Raw genomic sequence first — 18,358 nt, 5'->3', positions numbered from 1 at the left:
GACAGGACACCCCGAAACCAAAACATCACGTCAGCGGTTTGGTTGAATGGCAGCACCACCGCGTTGTTATTCTGATGCTTTAATCGAGACGTGACCAATCCAGCTATCGCAGCAGCGGGTATGACAACATGGAGCTTTGCGGTGTGGACACGATAGCAGCCGGCGCCGCAGGCCAGAGAAGGGGAGCGTGGCCGGCGTGCTGTGCACATCAGGACGCCGCTGCTCAGGTGTTTTATGTATTTATTTGTAACAGAATCACGGGATCGGCTGTCCACTGAAAATGTCGATTGCAGCCGGTCACACGGGCTGGGGCACGTACCAGGACAGCCCTGCAGGCTGGACCTGCACAGAACCGCCCTTGGCCACGGCCATGCTCATGCTGCTACCGCCCATGATCAGCGGCGCCGAGCACTGGGTCCCGTCCGCGGCCGCGCCGCTCGTCACAGTGAGTGTCGACGCCGTGCCGTTGGTCCCAACCTGAAGCGCGTACGACAGTGCGCACGCGTCGCGCGCCTGCCTGGCCAGGAACGCGGCCCTCAGGTCGTCGAGCTTGAGGGATGTGAGGGGCCACGAGGCGTACTTGCCAAACTCAGCCACGACGGCCTCCACCCAGCGCATGGACAGGCTCTTGCCGGAGCCGTCCAGAATCGCCAGGTTGGCTTGGTGCTGCGGGACGCATGGGGGTTAAGGTGCGTGACAGGGGCAAGGTTTGGAGGGCGTTGACAAAATGCATGGTAGTGGGCATCGAGGGAGCTGCCTGTGAGCTCAACAACCACGCAACCTTGCCTTCGAGCTTCAGCAGAGCAGCACAGCTGCCTTACGTTGCAATTCAGGCTAGAGCTTGCGAATGCCAACTGTGGGGACGGCTTATTGCGGTCCACCTAACCTCGGCCAACCGCCTGTAACCCAAAACCCTATTCAGAGCTCCAGACCCTGGCGACGCGCCATAGCCCTGAACCCACCATCATGTGCGGGTCGTGGTGCAGGTTGAACAGCGCGCGCGACACCCGCACCGCCTCGCGCTGCAGCAGGTCGGAGATTGTTGAGTCATTGCCGAAGTACGACCTGAGCGGGTAGGTTGCATGAGGGCGCGGTTGGGCGTGCTGCTTCAGATGATATATTGGCCCGTCTATAAGTACAGATCACGGCAGCCGATTTGCGTGGCGGGACAGCAGGGCAATGCTCGCTGCTGGCACAGACAGACAAGCTGCGTACATGCAGTGCAATAAATTGGCAGCAACCTGTAACAAACCATAATCATCACACTGACCGTGTGCCGCGGGCTCACCTGTAGAGGTTGTTGTACAGGATCATGTTCTGGGTGGGAGTCGAACAGTTGTAGTAGATCTCGGTGGCGAACCTCGGCAGGATCGAATATCCATCGTAGCCGTTGGTGGCCTTGGTGGTCAGCAGCATGTGGTGAGGGTTATCAGTGTTCAGGAGGAACGGCCTGCGGGCAGAATTGTCAGGAAAGATGCAAGGAGGTGGGATGATCCAGCTTGATTACTTGCTTGTGAGTGATGTTGTGAAGAGCGGCTGCCAATGCCGCTGGGCAAGGGCACCCGCATGCATGGCGTGCGTTTGACGTCTTACGCATTGGCTGGCATCAACGCAGCTGGCAAGGGGAGAGAGGGGAGGGGTGTTGGGTGTGCAACAATGCCAGTACCATGCATTTGTTTGCAGGTAAGCAGCCGAGCCTGATTCAGCGGCGCCCTCACCAGGTGTTGTCGCCAACGCTGCACGCAATGCCGTGACGCGCCAGGGAGGCGAGCGCGTCGCCGTTGCGGAGGCCGCTGATCTGTGTTATAACGATAGGGCAGAGAGGAGCCGCGGCGACAGCAGAAGCTCAGAAGCTTGAAATTTCGGCGGCCGAAGGTGCGGGGCAGCGCAGGAAAGCACATGCGGCTCATCGCCATAAGTGGGGCCGCCAAGTGCAGGCCTTTGCGGGTGCGCCCTCAAACATGCACAACCAACCGCGGCTGGTCCATGCGACAGGCTGGGATTTGCGGGCTTCTCACCTGGGGTGTGACCATGCAGCTGCTGCTGTAGGACTTGCGTGAGGTAAGGCCCAGGTACGTCTGCGCAGGGGGAGGCGGCAGGCAGGAAGGCAGGCAGGCAGAACAAGATGACATATACGGGTCTCTAGAGCCGAGCCAGCGCATCATCACAAGTGATTGCAAGGCGCTGAGCTGGACAGGGGCACCAAGGCGGGCAAGGGGTTGTTGGAGGAACACAACGTCGGGTTGGACGGCTCAAGTGCAAGTAATCACTGTGTTACGGGGCGGCTGCGCATTAATCCATCGCTCGGCCCAGAAGGCAGAAGCGTTGGCACCCCAAGCGGCGCACCGCCATCTGCATGTTGAGCTCGATCTGGATGTCGGTGTCAAAAGTTGTCACGTTGTCCAGGTTCTCGTGGGAGAACTGCGGGCCCCGGCAGAGTTGTGGTGCGGCGGGTTGATGGTGCTTGCTGCAGCGGCCACGAAATGACCTTGCGATGGCATGCCGCAGCCAGCCGTGGGCAACTCCTGCTCTAGCCTGGCCAGCCGCTGATCAACAGCGCCTGAAGAGCTGGCGGCCGCATTCATGACAACCCAGGCCTTGGGAAAAGCCTTTCGCAACACAGAATTGTCAGCCAAGCAAGGTCGATTGATAAGCGGGGGACCCACCGTGTGGTGATTGTAGAAAAACCCGTCCGCCTGCCCGTTGGTGTTGGTGATGATGAAGTTGGCCAGGGGGTCGCCAGCGCTGAAGTCGGCGACGTTCCAGGTGGCGTTGTTGGTCTTGGTGCTCTGCATGAGGTTTGTGTTGGTGTTGACAACGTTTCAAATTGTTCATAATTCGAGTTGTGGCTGGTGGCGGCAGAGGGTAAGCGTGAGGGGCCAGCACCAGCGACTGGGCACGTGGTTCGTGCAAAACACGCGTTTGCGTCGGCTCTGCTAATTTCAGGTGCCGCCCAGCGACGCTGCCGCGGTGGTTTGCCCAGCCCACCGTCAAGCCTCACACCTGGGCGGCGCGGTTGACGCCAGAGCCGAGGGGCTTGGCCCAGTCCTGATGGCGGTGAGAGGGGGGGACCACAGGGCAGATGGGGGCCGATATCACTCCTTGTCATGAGACCCAAGTACCACCAGCGCGCAAGCAGCAGGTGACACCCTGAACCTGCAAGAGCCAGCACAGCCAGCTGGCAAATTACAATACCCGAAACATAAGCAAGCGGCACACCCACCTTGGTGCAGTTGCGGCAAAACGCGGGCTGCGTGGCGGGGCATGCAGCTGTCCCGATGAACCAGCAGGAGCAGCCGAGGGTGATGTAGTCGGGGAAGTCGATGCAGCTGCGGTCATCCACGTCGATAGGCGACACGTTGGTCTGCTTGAGCGTGTTGGCGACCTGCTCAAGCACGCCGTTGCCGTTGAAGGGCAGCTCGTACCTGGGACGCAAGTTGGAGGGTGCGTCAGGGCGGGCGCGGTGCAATGTTTGAGGTTGCCGAGGCTTGCTTGCAGCAGCAACTGCGTGCTGCTGGGCCGAGCCTGCCCATGGACCCGGCAAGCAGGCGGCAGCCGGGTCCGAGGGCTCTGAGGGGCGTCTGGGTGCCCGGCGGGGCGGTTGCTGGTTGGGTGGCAAGGCACGCGCGTGGTGGCGCAGGCTCACGTGATTGTAGTGCCGGGCCTGGATGCCGCCAGGGCGCTGCGCCAGGTGAGGTGGGCCTGCAGGTCTGGCACTGTCGCGCGGTACTGGGAGAGGGACCCGACCTTCAGGTTGGCGTCAAACTCTGGGGCGTATGTGAGGGGGGCGTATGTGAGCGCTTGAACTCTGGGGGCGTATGTGAGGGGGATGGGAGCGGGGCCAGCGGCGGCCAGCAGTAGAGGTGCGTGGGGTGGGCCGGGGCAGCGCTGTCACACTGGATGGTGCAGCAATGCTTCCACGGCGACGGTCTTGGGATGCCAGCCGCCAACTTGGGCGGCGGGTAGAGCCTCACTACCAGGGGCCCACAAAATTGATGGCAAACGGACGCTCTGAGCGCATCGTCGGTTGCACGCAAGAGCGTCGCATGCGGTGGCTGCGCTCTCGCGGCTGGACACATGTGCAGCAAAGAGCGGCTGCAACAGGTATAGGGCCGCGCCCCACCTGTCGCCAGGAAGAAATCATCTGGGGATAGACGGCGCGGGCGGTGCGGGACGCACAGGGTTGTGCTAGTGGGTGGCAGGGCCGTATATGCGCTCCGCATTTGGCTACAAAGAATGCATGATGTGTGATGGAACAGTCCCTCATCACAGGCATCTTTCCCTGGGCATCTCAGAGAGGCTGCAAGCCAGTGCCAGCATCTTCTCCAGCACGGTAGGGGGCCACGTTCCACCGAGGCAGGCAGGGACCGCTCGTGCTGGTTTGCTGCTGGATGTTCCAAGGATCAAGGCAGGCAATCATCTGGGTTGGCGGTGCACAGTACCCTCACCAAAATGGACTGTCAGCAGCGACAGGCGCTCCCCAGGGATGAGTCCCTGCAGCATCCAGGACAGTGAAACGTGGCTCAGCACCTGCGGCGCACGGGACACGGCGAGCCAGGGGAAGCAGAGGGCAGATGTGGAGGCGCCGGTGGCAGGGCCGGCTGTGCAAAAGTACCAGGTGCGTGTCTTGCTCCATGTCCAGGCCGACGACCAGGCATTCACAGCACTTGGACTTTTGCGGTCCAAAATGCCCAGATGTCTTACCTGGTTCCTTGTTTCAAGATGCTGTGAGCTCAGTCCCTCTGGCCTTATCACCACTCTACAGTAATGTGCTCACCAGGCAGGTGGTGGACCAGCCGCCGCAGTCATGCATGAACGCCAGCGACTCCCGCCCGTCCCCAAATTTGACCAGCGTGCCCGCGACGTTGGCGCCGACCATCAGGACGGGCGTGGACTGGCAGGCCGGGTGCAGGCCGGCGCCGGCAAAGTCGCTGGCCCAGATTGAGCAGGTAGTCAGCGGCGCTGCCGAGCCCGAGCCGGGGCACCTGCATGTGGTGATGTCAGCAAAAGCGCGATCGGCAACAGGGAGGGGGGCAGTCTTGGAAGTTGCCAGGCAGGGTGAAAGGCGGGGCCCTGCCAGTGCGCAACAGCAGTGCATACCAGCGTGTGGCATTTGAGCGAGTGAGGTGCGTGACAGTAGCGCCCTGGGAGAGTACAGAATCAAACGTTCGGTCCAGGTCCACCAGCAAGTTGTCCTGATGCAGCGACACTCAGCAGCCACACAAGGTGGCTGCACTTCACAACCCACTCCTTGTCCCACGACGTGCAAACCGAGCCGCCTGGTGGAGGCGACTGCAAGAATCCCTCCTCACCTGTAGAGGCCGCTGCTGCTGAGCGGTGCAGAGGGGAGAATGCCAGACGCCCCCAGGGGTGCGGCGGCTGTGAACGTCATGGTGACGTCAGCTGAGCTGCAGGCGGTGGTGTTGACGTCGATGCCGACGTTGGTCGGCCACGCACCAAACTTGACGGAACGGGCGCCTGCATATATGAGTGTGTGTTTGCAATTGTGTGTGGGTGAGGATATAGGTTTAGGTCGAGGCGTGGGCGAGGGCGTGGGCGTGGGCGTGGGCGTGGGAATGGGCGTGGGCGTGGGAGTGGGCGTGGGCGTGGGCGTGGGTTTGGGAGTGGGTGTGCATGCCTCTGCGGCGCTGCACTCCGCTGTTGAATTTCAGTGTTGATGCGCATGATGCCTACCCCAAAGGCACGTGTGAGTTTGCACCCCCCCCCCCCGTGCAAGACCAAATCCATTGAGCACCGCCGCCCACCTGTGCGGTTCTGGTAGTCCCAGATGGTGAGGACCTGTGTGCTGTTGAGATGGCCCATTGCCTCAATATTGGGGTACCTTGAGAAAGTGGGTGTTGTGGGCGATTGTGCAATGCAGAAGAGGGATTAGTCCAGTGACAAAGCGCCGTCACGTGCTTTGGGAGCTCCCTGCCCCACATTACGCTTCTTCGCTCCGGCCGCTTCCGTCCCGCAGCCCTGGCCAGCTGTTGCAGCAAAGTGCCGACACGCATGGCGCCGTTTCTGAACCACACACACATCCTGGGGCCGAAGCTCACATGACGTAGCCGGCAAAGTTGGCGGAGCCGTCAGGGGCCCACAGGAGCTGGGTCAGGTCGAGGGGGTTGCTCTTGTCGTAGCGAGCGACGGTGTAGGGGGCGCCATAGCCCAGCAGGGTGGACTCCAGGAAATCAATGTTCCAGCCTGTGTTGGTGTTGGGTTGAATTGATGCAAATTGCAGAGCAGAGTGCGTTGACATACAGGGATCGCTCAGGGGCACACTTCTGGTTCGTGGGAAGGCTGCAGTTGTGCGTGTGGCAGGCGGGCGGAGTGAGGGGCACGGGGGCGCGCCTTTGGGCCCCGCCGAAGCAGGCCGAGGCGAAACGGCGGCTGCTGCGTCAGCAGTGCACGGCGCGGCTCGAGGCGCAGGCTACGACACGCCAAGGCGGTGGTAAGTGGCCTTGCTGGATAGGTTCAGTTTGTTCAGGTGCATCAGGCATTAACTCCTGGTTTCTGGAGGGATCCGACGACGCACCTGGCACTGTGAGGATGAGAGTGTTGAGTTTCACGACCAGCGCCGAGGCGCTGGGCACCGCAGTCAAAGTAAGACAGCCGAGCATCAGCGCAGCACACGCCACGAACTTCTGATCCATCTGAGACGGTCAACGGCCTTGTGAAACTCAAGGGTTCCGGGAATAAGGCGCCGGCGCTGGGTTGATTGCAGAATGCCGCGAGAGGGATCCCGTTGAAGGTGATGTAAGGGTATTCGAAGCGCATGTATTTCCTTAAGTGTACATGAAAGTGTGATTCCAGGGGGTTCGTTTGAGCTCTGCCGAGGCTGGGTTGGGCTGGCTGTTTTGCGTCCGCAGGGCTCCTGGCCAGACGCGAGCTTAGTTGATGACTATGAATTAAATAGTGTTGGTATGTATTTGAGTGTTGTTTCTTGCCGCCTTAGCCCCGCAAGAACCCAAAACACTTGCCTCGTTTTCAAGCACGAGCAAGGCAGCCTCCGGAACCATGCCAAATCTCCGCCTCATCGCCCTCCTCGTGGCTCTTGCCAGTATCGCGCTCGTCGCAGCAGACCCCACCGCATTCGGCCCCTCCCTGGTGTCCAAGGGGGGCCGGGACGCCGAGGGCTGTGGGCGCCTTGATGGGCCCTGCTGCCTGAGCAAGAAGGCAGGCGCCGGCAGGTGCCGCAACAACCTTGCATGTGTGCCTGGACAGATGCGCTGCCTCGCCTGCGGTGGCGAGACCCAGCCCGCCTGCGACGGTGAGGCCGGCTCTGGGGGGCGGAGGGGCGCGTGGTACATGCTGTGCTGCCGCTCGAGGCTGCGCCCACGAGTCGTCGCTTCGTGCGCGCCCGAGGCAGCCGCAGCCACTTGCGGCCAGCGCAGCCAACCCTCTCACGCCACCATTACCACGCACGTGACGCCTCCGCCCTTTGTAAACCTCACTCCCATGAACCCCACGACCTCTTGCCACATATGCGCAGGCGCCAAGTGCGACCCCGGCCTTGCCCCTTTCTTCAACCTCGGCCCGGCCCCGCTCTGCCTCCCCACCTCCCGCGACACCGGCTCCGCCGGCTCCGTCCTGCCGCGCCCCCTGGCAAACATCGGCGTCAGCGCCGCCGACCGCCGCAAGCGCGACAGCGACACCGGCAAGAAGGCGATGCGCTCCTGCCTCGACGGCAACACCTGCGAGCGCGGCGCGTGCGTCAGCGGCATGTGCGTGCCCTGCGGCGGGCCCAAGCAGCCGTGCTGCGCGGGGAACAGCTGCCGCCAGTTTGATGGCGATGCCATGGCGTGCCAGTTCGACCAGAAGCTCGCGACAAACGCGTGCGTCAAGGCGTCCAAGAAGTGATCTGATCTGATCTCACTTGTTGGGGGCATGTGCTGCGAGGCCCGCGGTGGCTCAAGTGCCTGTGTGTTATTGGCCCTGTGGAGCTGAATTGGCCTTCGAGCTTGTGTGCTGTTTTGATGCACACTTGCTGACCATGTGATTCACAATAATCCAAACAGTCATAGGCAAAACCGTTTCATTCCCCAGCGGCTCTTACTACTAACACCCAACAACATCCTTGCAGGGCGCTATGTTTGCATACCGTTGTTTGCCATATTGAGTGCTGTGGTGATATCTCACCCTCGCGGCCTTGCTCAATTTGCTCGACTCTGTGCACAACAAAAAGCAAGCCTACGTGTTGATTTTGCACTGCAGGACACAAAATTGTTGAATCAAGGGCTGCGCCACGCACGAGTGGTATTCCCACCGCTGTAATACGCAATAAACTTGGTTGCACGATTGGGCTTTGCAAAGCCAGGACCACTTGCAGCACGCATTCTTTACAGTCAAGCCAGACAGCTTCTGGGCCGTTTGAGGTTTGATACAGTAAGAAATGCACGACTGTATGTGTCCAGCAAGAGCTTGCTTGCCAGCTGCGCTGTGCTGGTTTGTTCGTCACTGCAGCAGGGGCCATAGTAGCCCCCTAAGGCAGCTGTTGCCAGCGAGAGGCACCAGATTGTGCCACACATTTGGCCTCGGATCAGGGTGGACCTCCATGGGTGCACGGCCACCCTGGATTATAGCCAACAAAACTATTGAGCAAATTGCAAGGGATTTCCAGTCTGAGATCCGAGATGGGATGTAATCTTTCGGCCTGTCGTGCTCGGCTGCGTGCCTCGGTCGCGGGCGGTTGGCAGCTTCTGCAGATGTAGCAGCAGCTACCCAAGCCTTGTAATGGCACTCTGCGTGTCGTCCAGCAGCCCTTGCCTTTACTTGCATTTAATGCAAGTGATACGTTTGCTGGCGGCCGTGCGGTTGCTGATCATGACCAGAATCTCACAGATCTGTGCAGGACAAGCACAAACAGGCAGCAGCATGGGCACCAACCGTGCAAACGCCGCAGCGCTCGTTTTGGTCGTGGCGGCCCTCGCCACCGCACCGCCCCTGGTGGTGTCTGATGCCTCGGGCGGCCTTCAAATGTTGGCCAGCGGCCTCGACCCGCAGGGCTGCGGCGAGCTTGACGCGATCTGCTGCCATCAGGGCGGGCAGGTTTCAGGGGGCTGCAAGCAGGGCATGGCGTGCCTGGGGCCGGAGCTGCGCTGCCGGGCCTGCGGCGGAGAGGGCGAGCCGGCCTGCAGCGGTAAGACCGCCAGCATGCTGGCAGCGCGCGCCCGGGGGTCGTTGGAAGGTTGGTGCCTGCGCATCGGCTCTCACATCACTCGGATTTGAAAGTGTGGCTGGGGCGTTTCAGACGCTTGGCCGGTCCGAGCGGCGCCTGATGTGCTACCTACTGATGCTTTGCGAGTGAAAAGTCTGCACGGCAACGAAGCTGTCTGCCTGGATGCTCACGCTCAAAGGCTGCGACTCAATATGGAGTTGCGTCTGTTTGCACTTCACGCCTTCCTCCCATCGATGCATGCTCTTTCGTGCATGTTTACCACGCAGGCCGCACTTGCGACCCGGGCCTGTCCGCCTTCGATGCGGGAAGCCCCTTCCCTGTCTGTGCCCCCTCTGGCCGCGAGCTGCCCTCGCTGCCTCCCAACCTGACCCTGCAGCAGCAATCGACGCCGCCCCGCAACGCGTCCCTGGTCAACGCCCTCGGACGCCTGGTCAATCAGACGAGTGCGAGCGGGGCCGCCCCACGGCTTTTTGGACGCTGCGGCGGCGGCGCGGCTGCGACGTGCCGGCGCGGCCGCGTGTGCCTTGAGGGCGTGTGCGTGGCCTGCGGCGGCCCCAGGCAGCCTTGCTGTGGCGCGAGTGTGCCTTGCAAGCAATATGGGAGTGTGGTCCTGGCCTGTACGTTTGATCAAAAGCTTGGGGCCAATGCATGCGCGGTACCTTAGGCCGCATGTAATAGCGCTTGGCTGCAGCTGCAACAGCTAATTGCAGCGCAGTGACCTGTGACGCAATCTACATGTGTAAATTGATCAATCAGAAGCCAATGCAGCTGCAACAGCGAGTTGCAGCACAGTGACTTCTGATGTGACTTCCAGGCGTGAGTTCATAAATGAGGATTCCGGTCTCGACACACAAACCCGCACATACAGTTCTCATCTCTTGGGACAGATGCAGCCCTTTGGGGCTCCTGCACCGCAGCTGCGTGTCCTCTGTTCTCAAATATCGCGCAAGCCTGCAGAGTATTTTTTCTTGCTAGCAGACCTGCTCCCCAGCGGCCATCACGACTGTACGCCTCCCTGACGTTTACAAACAGATGGGCCTGAGCGGCGGCGTTGCACACGATTTGTTTTGTTGCGGCAAAGCGCTGAGACCCAGCATTTTGTTGGTAATTGCCCTCGGACAACAAGCCAATGATGAAAGCTTGCCCTCCAGGATTCTCGGACACCACTCATGACGGCATAATTACATTATTAAATCAGTCGCATGGCATGAGGTCAGTTTTGCTGATATTCGTGAGTCTGCTGCCTCAGGGCGTTGCCACTGGGCAAAGACGATGTATTGTATAAACCCTAAAGCACCACACATGTGCCCCAGGAGATCCCATCATGCTTCCAACCCCCACCCTCTGCCTCCCCCACAACCACCCACAGCAATTTATGTCACAATTCCATAAATCAAGAAGGGGTGTGTTTCACCCACGCTGCGTATGAACGGCGTGTGCAGGCAGGCGGCAGAACACGTGGTGATGGGTATGAAATTGGCTGCCAACCTGGCAGTCCTTCTGAGATGTTGGGGTTTAGCTCGCATGACTGGAGGGAGGGGACGTGCGCTGCAAAGTGAATTGATTGACCCTCAAGCCAGCTTAGGAAAATTCAGCACCAACATAAATGTGAAGTAAAATGCCGGCCCATGGCAACTGCATGGGCCTGCGATGAAGCGCCGGCAGGCAGCAACGCCGCCACCTGCCATGCACGGGCCTGGCAGCAGGCCTGCACTGCTGGGAGCCGCTAATTGGATAAGATAAAGTCAAGGGAAAACCATCAAGCTAGCGCAGCAGCGTGTAATTCACGGCTGGGGCCCGCTCACACAAATTGTAGAGTCTAGAAAATTATCAAGCTAGCGCAGCAGCCCGTGCCTTATTTGTGAATCCCTGGTATTGGTTGATCGATCAGTGGTCACTACTCATGAGTGAGGCAAAAACACAAGACTCAAGGGTTGAGAGGAACGCACGAGCACAGACATACATCCTGCTGCTCCCATAAAAAGCTCCCATGAATACGCTTCATGGCGCCGAGTCTGCTTTTTTGGTGTGTATATATGTATTCAATAAGACTGGCTGCCGGTGGCGCTTGTTGAATTGCCGAAGCCCGTTCAAACAATGTGAGGCACATACCAGGACAGGCCCTTTGGCTGGGCCCGCGCAGAACCGCCCTTGGCCACGGATGTGCTGGTGCTGCTAGCACCTGTCATCAGCGGCGCAGAGCACTGGGTCCCGTCCGCAGCCGCGCCGCTCGTCACTGTTAGGGCTGTAATGGTGCCGTTGGTGCCGACCTCTATCGCGTACGACAGGGCACATGCCTCGCGCGCCTGCCTGGACAGGAACGCGGCCCTCAGGTCGTCGAGCTTGAGGGAGGTGAGGGGCCACGAGGCGTATTTACGCAACTCAGCCACGACGGCCTCCACCCAGCGCATTGACAGGCTCTTGCCAGAACCGTCCAGGATTGCCAGGTTGGCTTGGTGCTGCGGGCGACGGAGGGCGGGTTGGTCGGGTGTAGCGTGGAGCGGCGGGTGCAACAACGGCTTTTTTGCTGTTTGCGTAATTGATTGATTGAGAGCCTAGCGGACTTCGAGCTTGGACCAATGCTTAATGTCTATTGAATCCCAGCAAAGAGATGCTCCCGAATAAAGCCTTGATACTTTGACCCACCATCATGTGGGGGTCGTGGCGCAGCTTCAGCATCTCCCGCAGCACGCGGGTTGCCTCGCGCTGCAGCAGGTCAGCGATGGTCGAGTCCCCACCGAAGTACGACCTGAAAGGGTCGTACCGCATGTCGGCGGGCGAGGGTGCAATGGGGGGTGCGAATTGAGAAATGCGCGAGCGATCCATGCAGGGGCAGCTGTGGTATATGGTATGGGTGGTACACGTTTCATTCGGCAAGGCACGCAATTTTGATGACACTGCCCCCACAGCTCACCTGTACAGGTTGTTGTACAAGACCATGTTTTGAGTGGGGGTCGAGCAGTTGTAGTAGATCTCAGTGGCAAACCTTGGCAGAATCTGGAAACCGTTGTACCCATTGGCGGCCTTGGTGGTCACCAGCATTTGGTGAGGGTTGACAGAGTTCATCAGGAACGGCCTGCAAGTGCAAGGGGGCAGGGTCGGCAGAGGCATGGAGGCGCAGTGATTCCTGTTGCCAGTACGGTTGCAAGTGTGTGATGTGTGTGCTGTTGGGATTTGCTCAGCGGCAGGCCTTGCAAGGCAAGAACACCGGCAGACCCAGGCTGCTTGGCAGCGAAGCTCAGAGGGGGGGGGTGTCGGTTTCTTTTTGTGTCAGATGTGGCCGCCTGCCCCTCACCATGTGTTATCTCCCGCGGCACAATTGATACTGTGACGCGCCAGGGAGGCGAGCGCGTCACCGTTGCGGAGGCCGCTGATCTGCGTATTCAGGAAAAGCGGAGCAGCAGCGGCGGCCATCATAAAGTGCATGAACACTTATGAGAAGTCGGGCAATTCAATCACCTCTGAGACATCCATTATTAGCCCTGATGAGGACGCGTAAAACGCAAGCACATGCATCAACATGCCACCTTGCCTCACCACGCGGGGCACTACACTACAGACCAAAGCATGGGCGGCCGTGCACGCATGACCTGCCAATGTGGGGTTCAGGGTTTAGAGTTCAAACCAACTGTTGGCTTTGCAGGCGTCTCACCTGGGGCGTGACCATGCACTTGGTGCTGAAGGACTTGCGGGAGGCCAGGCCCAGGATCGACTGCAAGGTAGACAGGTGGAGGGTGGCGGTGTGTCTAAACATTAGCATCGATATATGATTTGTTCATTTTAGCAAAAGCATACTTGATCATTAGTATTATTGAATTATTTTTGAAACATCTGGATGATCATCCAATTCCAATGCGCTGAACCTTAAAGTAAAAAACATGTTTCGCTGGCAGCCCAGCGGGCATGTCGTCTGGGGAGACTGCCAGCAATACATGCGCACTTCCTGCGCTGTGTGCGTGACCCTGCAAGCGAGCACGCGAAGGGGGCCCTGGCGCAGCGCACCGCCATCTGCATGTTGAGCTCGATCTGGATGTCGGTGTCAAAGGATGTCACGTTGTCCAGGTTCTCGTGGGAAAACTGCGGGGGGCCGACAGGGTTGTGGGGCGGTTTGGGGCAGTTTTGCGGCGGCGGTGTATGTGTCAATTACGTCCTCGTCAGACCCTTTCAGGAATCAGCTGGGCGTCATGTTTTGAGTCTGAGGAGCGGCCCCAAAGCGGCCCAGCAAGGTTCGAGGGAGCACGTTTCTTGATTGACGTCAAAAAGGCCTGAAACACAGTGTCATTCAAAATAAATAGTCAAATCAAGGGGCGGTACCCACAGTGTGGTGGCTCCAGAAGAAACCGTCGGCCTGGCCGTTGGTGTTGGCAACAACAAACTTTGCCAGGGGGTCGCCCGCGGTGAAGTTGGCGATGTTCCAGGTGGCGTTGTTGGTCTTGGCGCTCTGCATGGGGGTTGAGTTTTGGGTCTCATGTAATTGCAATGCTCACAACCCAGGATGTGTCAAGGGACATTTGAGAGTGTGCTTTTTCTATTGTGAGGGCTCGTCTGTGCAGCGTAGGGAACCAGCGCGAGGCAGCATGTGATTGGCTGTTGATTAGACCGAATCTCAGGCCTGTGCTTGTCCCCGCGTTGGGCCCCAGCCAGCGGTATTGGGGTTTCTTGCTCTTCCCTTCCCTCCCCAACAACGCCCCACACCTGAGGAGCGCGGTTGACGCCCGACCCGAGCGGCTTGGCCCAATCCTGGGGTAAAGAGGGGGAGAAGCGGCGAAACACATATATTCGGTGAGATGACCGCCATGACTCAGCGCGGGTGACGAGTTTTTGGAAGGCCCCAGCACGTCAAGCTTTTGCAACCCCCGCAAGCAAATTGAACTCGGCTCCACGGCGCAAGGACTGGGCACAAGGGAGTGGTGGGGCCCAGCCCGCGCGCCTTGGTGCAGTTACGGCAGAATGCGGGCTGGGTGGCAGGGCAGGCGGCCGTCCCGGTGAACCAGCAGGAGCAGCCCAGGGTGGCGTAGTCGGGGAAGTCGATGCAGCTGCGGTCGTCCACGTCGATGGGCGACACGGCCGTGGTTGCGAGGGTGGTGGCGACCTTCTCCAATATGCCGTTGCCGTTGAAGGGCAGCTCGAACCTGGGGCAGCGGAGCATGTGCGGAATGACGGCGCGGGATAGAGGCGTCAAAGTGTGCTGTGTTTTGCTGCGTCCAAGGTTCTGCGCTTGCCTGCGCGGCGGCGGACGTGCAAAGCACCCGGCAATGGCAGGGCGCCCGCCACCAAGGGTGGGCGCCAGATGCGTGCCGAGCACTATGCAACACAGGCGGCGGCGCCGTTTGTCGCCCCACACGGCTGGAACCGTTCCGGCGCGCGCGCGGCGTCACGCGCTCACGTGATGGTGGTGTTGGGATAGGTGGCCGTCAGGTTCTTGCGCCAGGTCAGGTGGGCCTGGAGGTCTGGCACTGTCAGGCGGTACTCTGTCAGGACCCCGGCTTGCAGGTTGTCATCAAACTCTGGGGACCGGGTGGGCAAAGGCGGGATTGCGATTGCGTGTGTTTGAGGCGGGACAAGGAATGTGGGTGAGGATAGCGGAAAGGGCAGGGGCGGCAGGCGGGGTGTCGAAGGTAGCGACAGGGAAAAGTGTCAGTCGGGTGGGGGCCCGCGAAAGGCTGGTGAGGCCGCTGGGCGCAGCCGCCTGTACGCTTGGACCCCTGGGTGCGGGGAGGGACCCTGCTCACCAGTCGCGAGGAACACGTCATCTGAGGGATGGCATGGGGGATTGGTTGGGGGGGAGGGGCGCGTCGGTCTAGGAGCGAGGGCTGTGTGCTTGGTGCATGCATCATCGCTAGTTTTGATAAGCTTCACCCCGGCCCTCAATCCATCCACGTTGCTTGGCAGGACTGCAGCCTGCGCGAGAAACTGCTGCTGTATGTGGCCGCCTACAGGCGGACAGCTGTCCCTGGCTTTGATGCGAGCAGCACCGCTTCCAAGGCACGAGGGGCTTGTCCAGCGGATACAAGTAGGGCAGTACCTTTGGCAAATTGCCATCCCATTGCGCCGCCCGGACTCGAGGCACCCTCACCAAAGTGGACGGTCAGCAGCGAAATGCGCTCCCCAGGGATGAGCCCCTGCAGCATCCAGGACAGAGACACGTGACCCAGCACCTGCGCCGCGCCCGCGAGTGTCGTATTGCGCAAGGAGCGGCTTGGGCGCCAGACAGCAAAGAGGCAGCTCGGTGGCGCTTGGCAGACGCGCCGATGCCTTGCGTTGATGGTGTTTTCCATCACATGTTTTGGTCCCCCAGAAGTTCAGGCAAGCAAAGCAAACATGCCCCACCCCTCGCTTGCTGTGGACTTCCTGCTGACAACAAGTGATATGTTCTTGCACTCACCAGGCAACTCGTCGACCAGCCGGCGCAATTATGCATGAATGCCAGCGACTCCCGGCCGTCTCCATACTTGACCAGCGTCCCGGCAATGTCGGCGCCAACCATCAGGACCGGCGTTGACTGGCAGGCGGCGTGGAGGCCGGTGGCGGCAAAGTCGCTGGCCCAGATCGAGCAGGTGGTCAGCGGCGCCGCGCCACCCAGGCCGGGGCACCTGCGTGCAGCGTTGACAATGGCGGGGCCGTCACTAGTGGTTGTGAGGCAGGGGGCTATGCGTTGGCGCTTCGGCATGCGGGGCAGTGACTTGACATGGTTGGGGGTTGGGTGGGGGCAATAGCGCGGGTGGCGCTGGCGCGCCCACGTAGGCGCGTGAGGGTGATTGGGCGCGCCTGTGAAGCTGGGCGGTCAAGCGCAGGCAGCGGGGCTGCATGCTGGCAAATCAACCATGGCATACAATAAGCGCTTGGCCTTGATCCGTGCATGGTGGCAAACCTGTAGAGGCCGCTGCTGCTGAGAGGCGCTGAGGACACGATACCAGACGTTCCCAGGGGCGCGGCGGCCGTGAGCTTCATGGCGACGTCATCGGAGCTGCAAGTCGGGTTGGCGGTGAGGCCCACATTGATGGGCGCGGCCTGGAACTTGACCGACCGGGCGCCTGGAGGGAGTTGCGCGGTTGATTGTGGGTGCAAGCGATCGAGTGTGGCAGGTCCGCGTGAGGAGGTGCTCGTGTGCGCCTAAAACAACGAGTGGCTGGGGAGGTGGGATCAGGGTGCACCACGTGGTGTGCCGCTGCAACACCAAAATGAGTTGTATCTCCAAGATTTGTTTCTGGCAAGAGGATGGGGGAATTCGTGTGTGGAGCCTGAAGATGGGGATGGCAGCCCGCTCTGTAGGAGTGACTTTGTGCAAGGACACTTGAACATTTTTGGCAGACCTGGGGGCATACTCGGGCAAGCCAGGAATCTGTACCCTGCACCTACCGTGTGTATGAACAGCAAGCCTAAACAATACCAGAAATGGCGCGCACCTGTGCGGTTCTGGTAGTCCCAGATCGTGAGGACCTGTGAGCTATTGAGGTAACCCATGGCCTCGATGTTCGGCGCCCTTTGTGGCAGCGGGTGCGGTGGGAGAGGGTGCGGCAGTAGAACAAGGAGCGTTGATCAGACCTGAAGAGTGTTCAAAGCCAACGTCGTGTGGAGAGACGAGCAGGTTCGAGTATTGCCCTGCCGTCTTCCTTGTACAAAGCAGCCCAGCCGGGCCCTCGTGACACCGAGGCCCGGCGCCGCCTGCTCACATGACGTAGCCGGCAAAGTTGGCGGAGCCGTCAGGGGCCCACAGGAGCTGCGTGAAGTTGAGGGGGTTGCTTGAGTTGTAACGGACGATTGTGTAGGGGGTGCCGTAGCCCTGCAGAGTGAGCTCGAGGAAGTCGATGTTGTAGCCTGGGGGAAAAAGGAGGGAGGTCGAGGGCCCAAGGAGGGGAGTGCTTTCAAAGGGCGCAATGATGTGCGTTGGGTTTGACATGGTCCACGGTAGGGGTGTGGCGCGTACGTGGCATTGGGCAAGTATGCCCGCCCGTTGGGGGCTGCGGCAAGGCACGCTGCTTGAGAAGGGGGCTGCACATGAATCGAGGCGGCACGTGTGCGCAATCAATCGCCGTGGCGGGCCATGTTACAGGTTGTATCAGACTCATTATGGCGTCCAGAGCATCATGGCATCGACCCTGTAGCAGATCTGCGGCACACCTGGCACTGTGAGGATGAGCGTGTTCAGTTTCACGACCAGCGCCGAGGCGCTGGGGACCACTGCAAGGGCCAGACACCCCAGAACTAGCGCGCTATAGACCACGCCTTGTATTTTGGATGCCATTGCTACTTCTAGGATCCTAAAAATCAGGATATTGCGAGTCCTAGGCCAAGCCCCGCTCGAGGCCCTTGCGTAGGTGTTGCGAAAGCTTCGTGCAGGGTGGCACGACCCAGGATCGGCTTGTCGAGGTAATAAAAACAGGTAATATATATATGACTGTCGATCAATTGTATGTGGGGGCAATTGGCGCCTTCAATTGAGCTCCTCGGGCCAGGCAAAACCGACAGCGCTGTCTGCAGAACTCCTGGAGTTGCGTGCTTCGCAAATATGTTTTCGAGGTAAATTTTGATTCGAAGTAATACACTGTTGATACTATAGCGTGTAATGACAAGTCACGTACGCTTGCCTGTATCCTAGGCACGCCAGGCAGCCCCCGAGATCATCATGGCCAATCTCGGCCTCTACGCCCTCCTTGGGGCTCTTGCTATGACTAGCCTCGCTGCTGCGGACCCTACATCTCTCCACCACAAGGGGGGCCGGGACGTGGAGGGCTGCGGGCGCCTCGACTCGCCATGCTGCCTGGGCGACAAGGCGGGGGCTGGCAGGTGCCGCGGCAAAGGCCTCGCGTGCGTTCCCGGCCAGATGCGCTGCCTCGCCTGCGGAGGCGAGGCGCAGCCCGCTTGCGACGGTGAGGCCGCGGCCGCACACCTGCCGTTGCACGCGCTAGGTAGTGCCTCTTCTGCTTGCAGGACCCTGTCGAGCTGCAAAGCAGCATATTCCTGGGGCAGCCGCGACAGCTCGCCACGACCTACCACGGCCACTCTGAAAGGCAACCTGGCCCCCACCTGCCTGCTTTCCTCCCTGCAACAACGCAGGCGGCAAGTGCGACGCCGGCCTCGCCCCGTTCTTCAACCTCGGCCCTGCCCCGCTCTGCCTCCCCGCCTCCGCTGCCACCGGGTCCGCCAGCCCCGCCCTGCCGCGCCCCCTGGCAATGGCGG

At 60.3% G+C, this 18,358-nt stretch overlaps 3 protein-coding genes across 3 annotated transcripts; 1 reads left to right on the top strand and 2 right to left on the bottom strand.

Moving 5' to 3' along the window:
• Nucleotides 1-297: 297 nt before the first annotated feature.
• Nucleotides 298-6,653, bottom strand: MNEG_2061 (hypothetical protein; the record flags this gene model as incomplete). Its single annotated transcript, XM_014049462.1, has 17 exons — nucleotides 298-666; nucleotides 963-1,065; nucleotides 1,289-1,450; nucleotides 1,719-1,798; nucleotides 2,019-2,078; nucleotides 2,347-2,421; nucleotides 2,667-2,789; nucleotides 3,004-3,048; nucleotides 3,224-3,425; nucleotides 3,647-3,767; nucleotides 4,124-4,144; nucleotides 4,449-4,530; nucleotides 4,778-4,985; nucleotides 5,313-5,478; nucleotides 5,766-5,842; nucleotides 6,060-6,204; nucleotides 6,536-6,653. The coding sequence occupies 17 exons, from the start codon at nucleotides 6,651-6,653 to the stop codon at nucleotides 298-300; spliced, it is 2,157 nt and encodes a 718-aa protein (XP_013904916.1).
• Nucleotides 6,654-7,017: 364 nt separating this feature from the next.
• On the top strand, nucleotides 7,018-7,860 carry MNEG_2060 (hypothetical protein; the record flags this gene model as incomplete). The annotated part of the gene is made up of 2 exons (XM_014049461.1): nucleotides 7,018-7,270; nucleotides 7,493-7,860. 2 exons carry the CDS (start codon nucleotides 7,018-7,020, stop codon nucleotides 7,858-7,860), a joined length of 621 nt encoding a protein of 206 aa, XP_013904915.1.
• A 3,408-nt stretch (nucleotides 7,861-11,268) lies between these two features.
• Nucleotides 11,269-17,423, bottom strand: MNEG_2059 (hypothetical protein; the record flags this gene model as incomplete). Its single annotated transcript, XM_014049460.1, has 17 exons — nucleotides 11,269-11,637; nucleotides 11,825-11,927; nucleotides 12,093-12,254; nucleotides 12,474-12,553; nucleotides 12,831-12,890; nucleotides 13,181-13,255; nucleotides 13,497-13,619; nucleotides 13,874-13,918; nucleotides 14,073-14,310; nucleotides 14,565-14,685; nucleotides 14,911-14,931; nucleotides 15,255-15,300; nucleotides 15,564-15,771; nucleotides 16,050-16,212; nucleotides 16,585-16,661; nucleotides 16,852-16,996; nucleotides 17,300-17,423. 17 exons carry the CDS (start codon nucleotides 17,421-17,423, stop codon nucleotides 11,269-11,271), a joined length of 2,160 nt encoding a protein of 719 aa, XP_013904914.1.
• Nucleotides 17,424-18,358: the final 935 nt, after the last annotated feature.

Source organism: Monoraphidium neglectum (genome assembly GCF_000611645.1).
Source record: "Monoraphidium neglectum strain SAG 48.87 unplaced genomic scaffold scaffold00223, whole genome shotgun sequence".
NCBI lineage: Eukaryota > Viridiplantae > Chlorophyta > Chlorophyceae > Sphaeropleales > Selenastraceae > Monoraphidium > Monoraphidium neglectum.
This window is presented reverse-complemented; position numbering and strand designations above follow the sequence as displayed.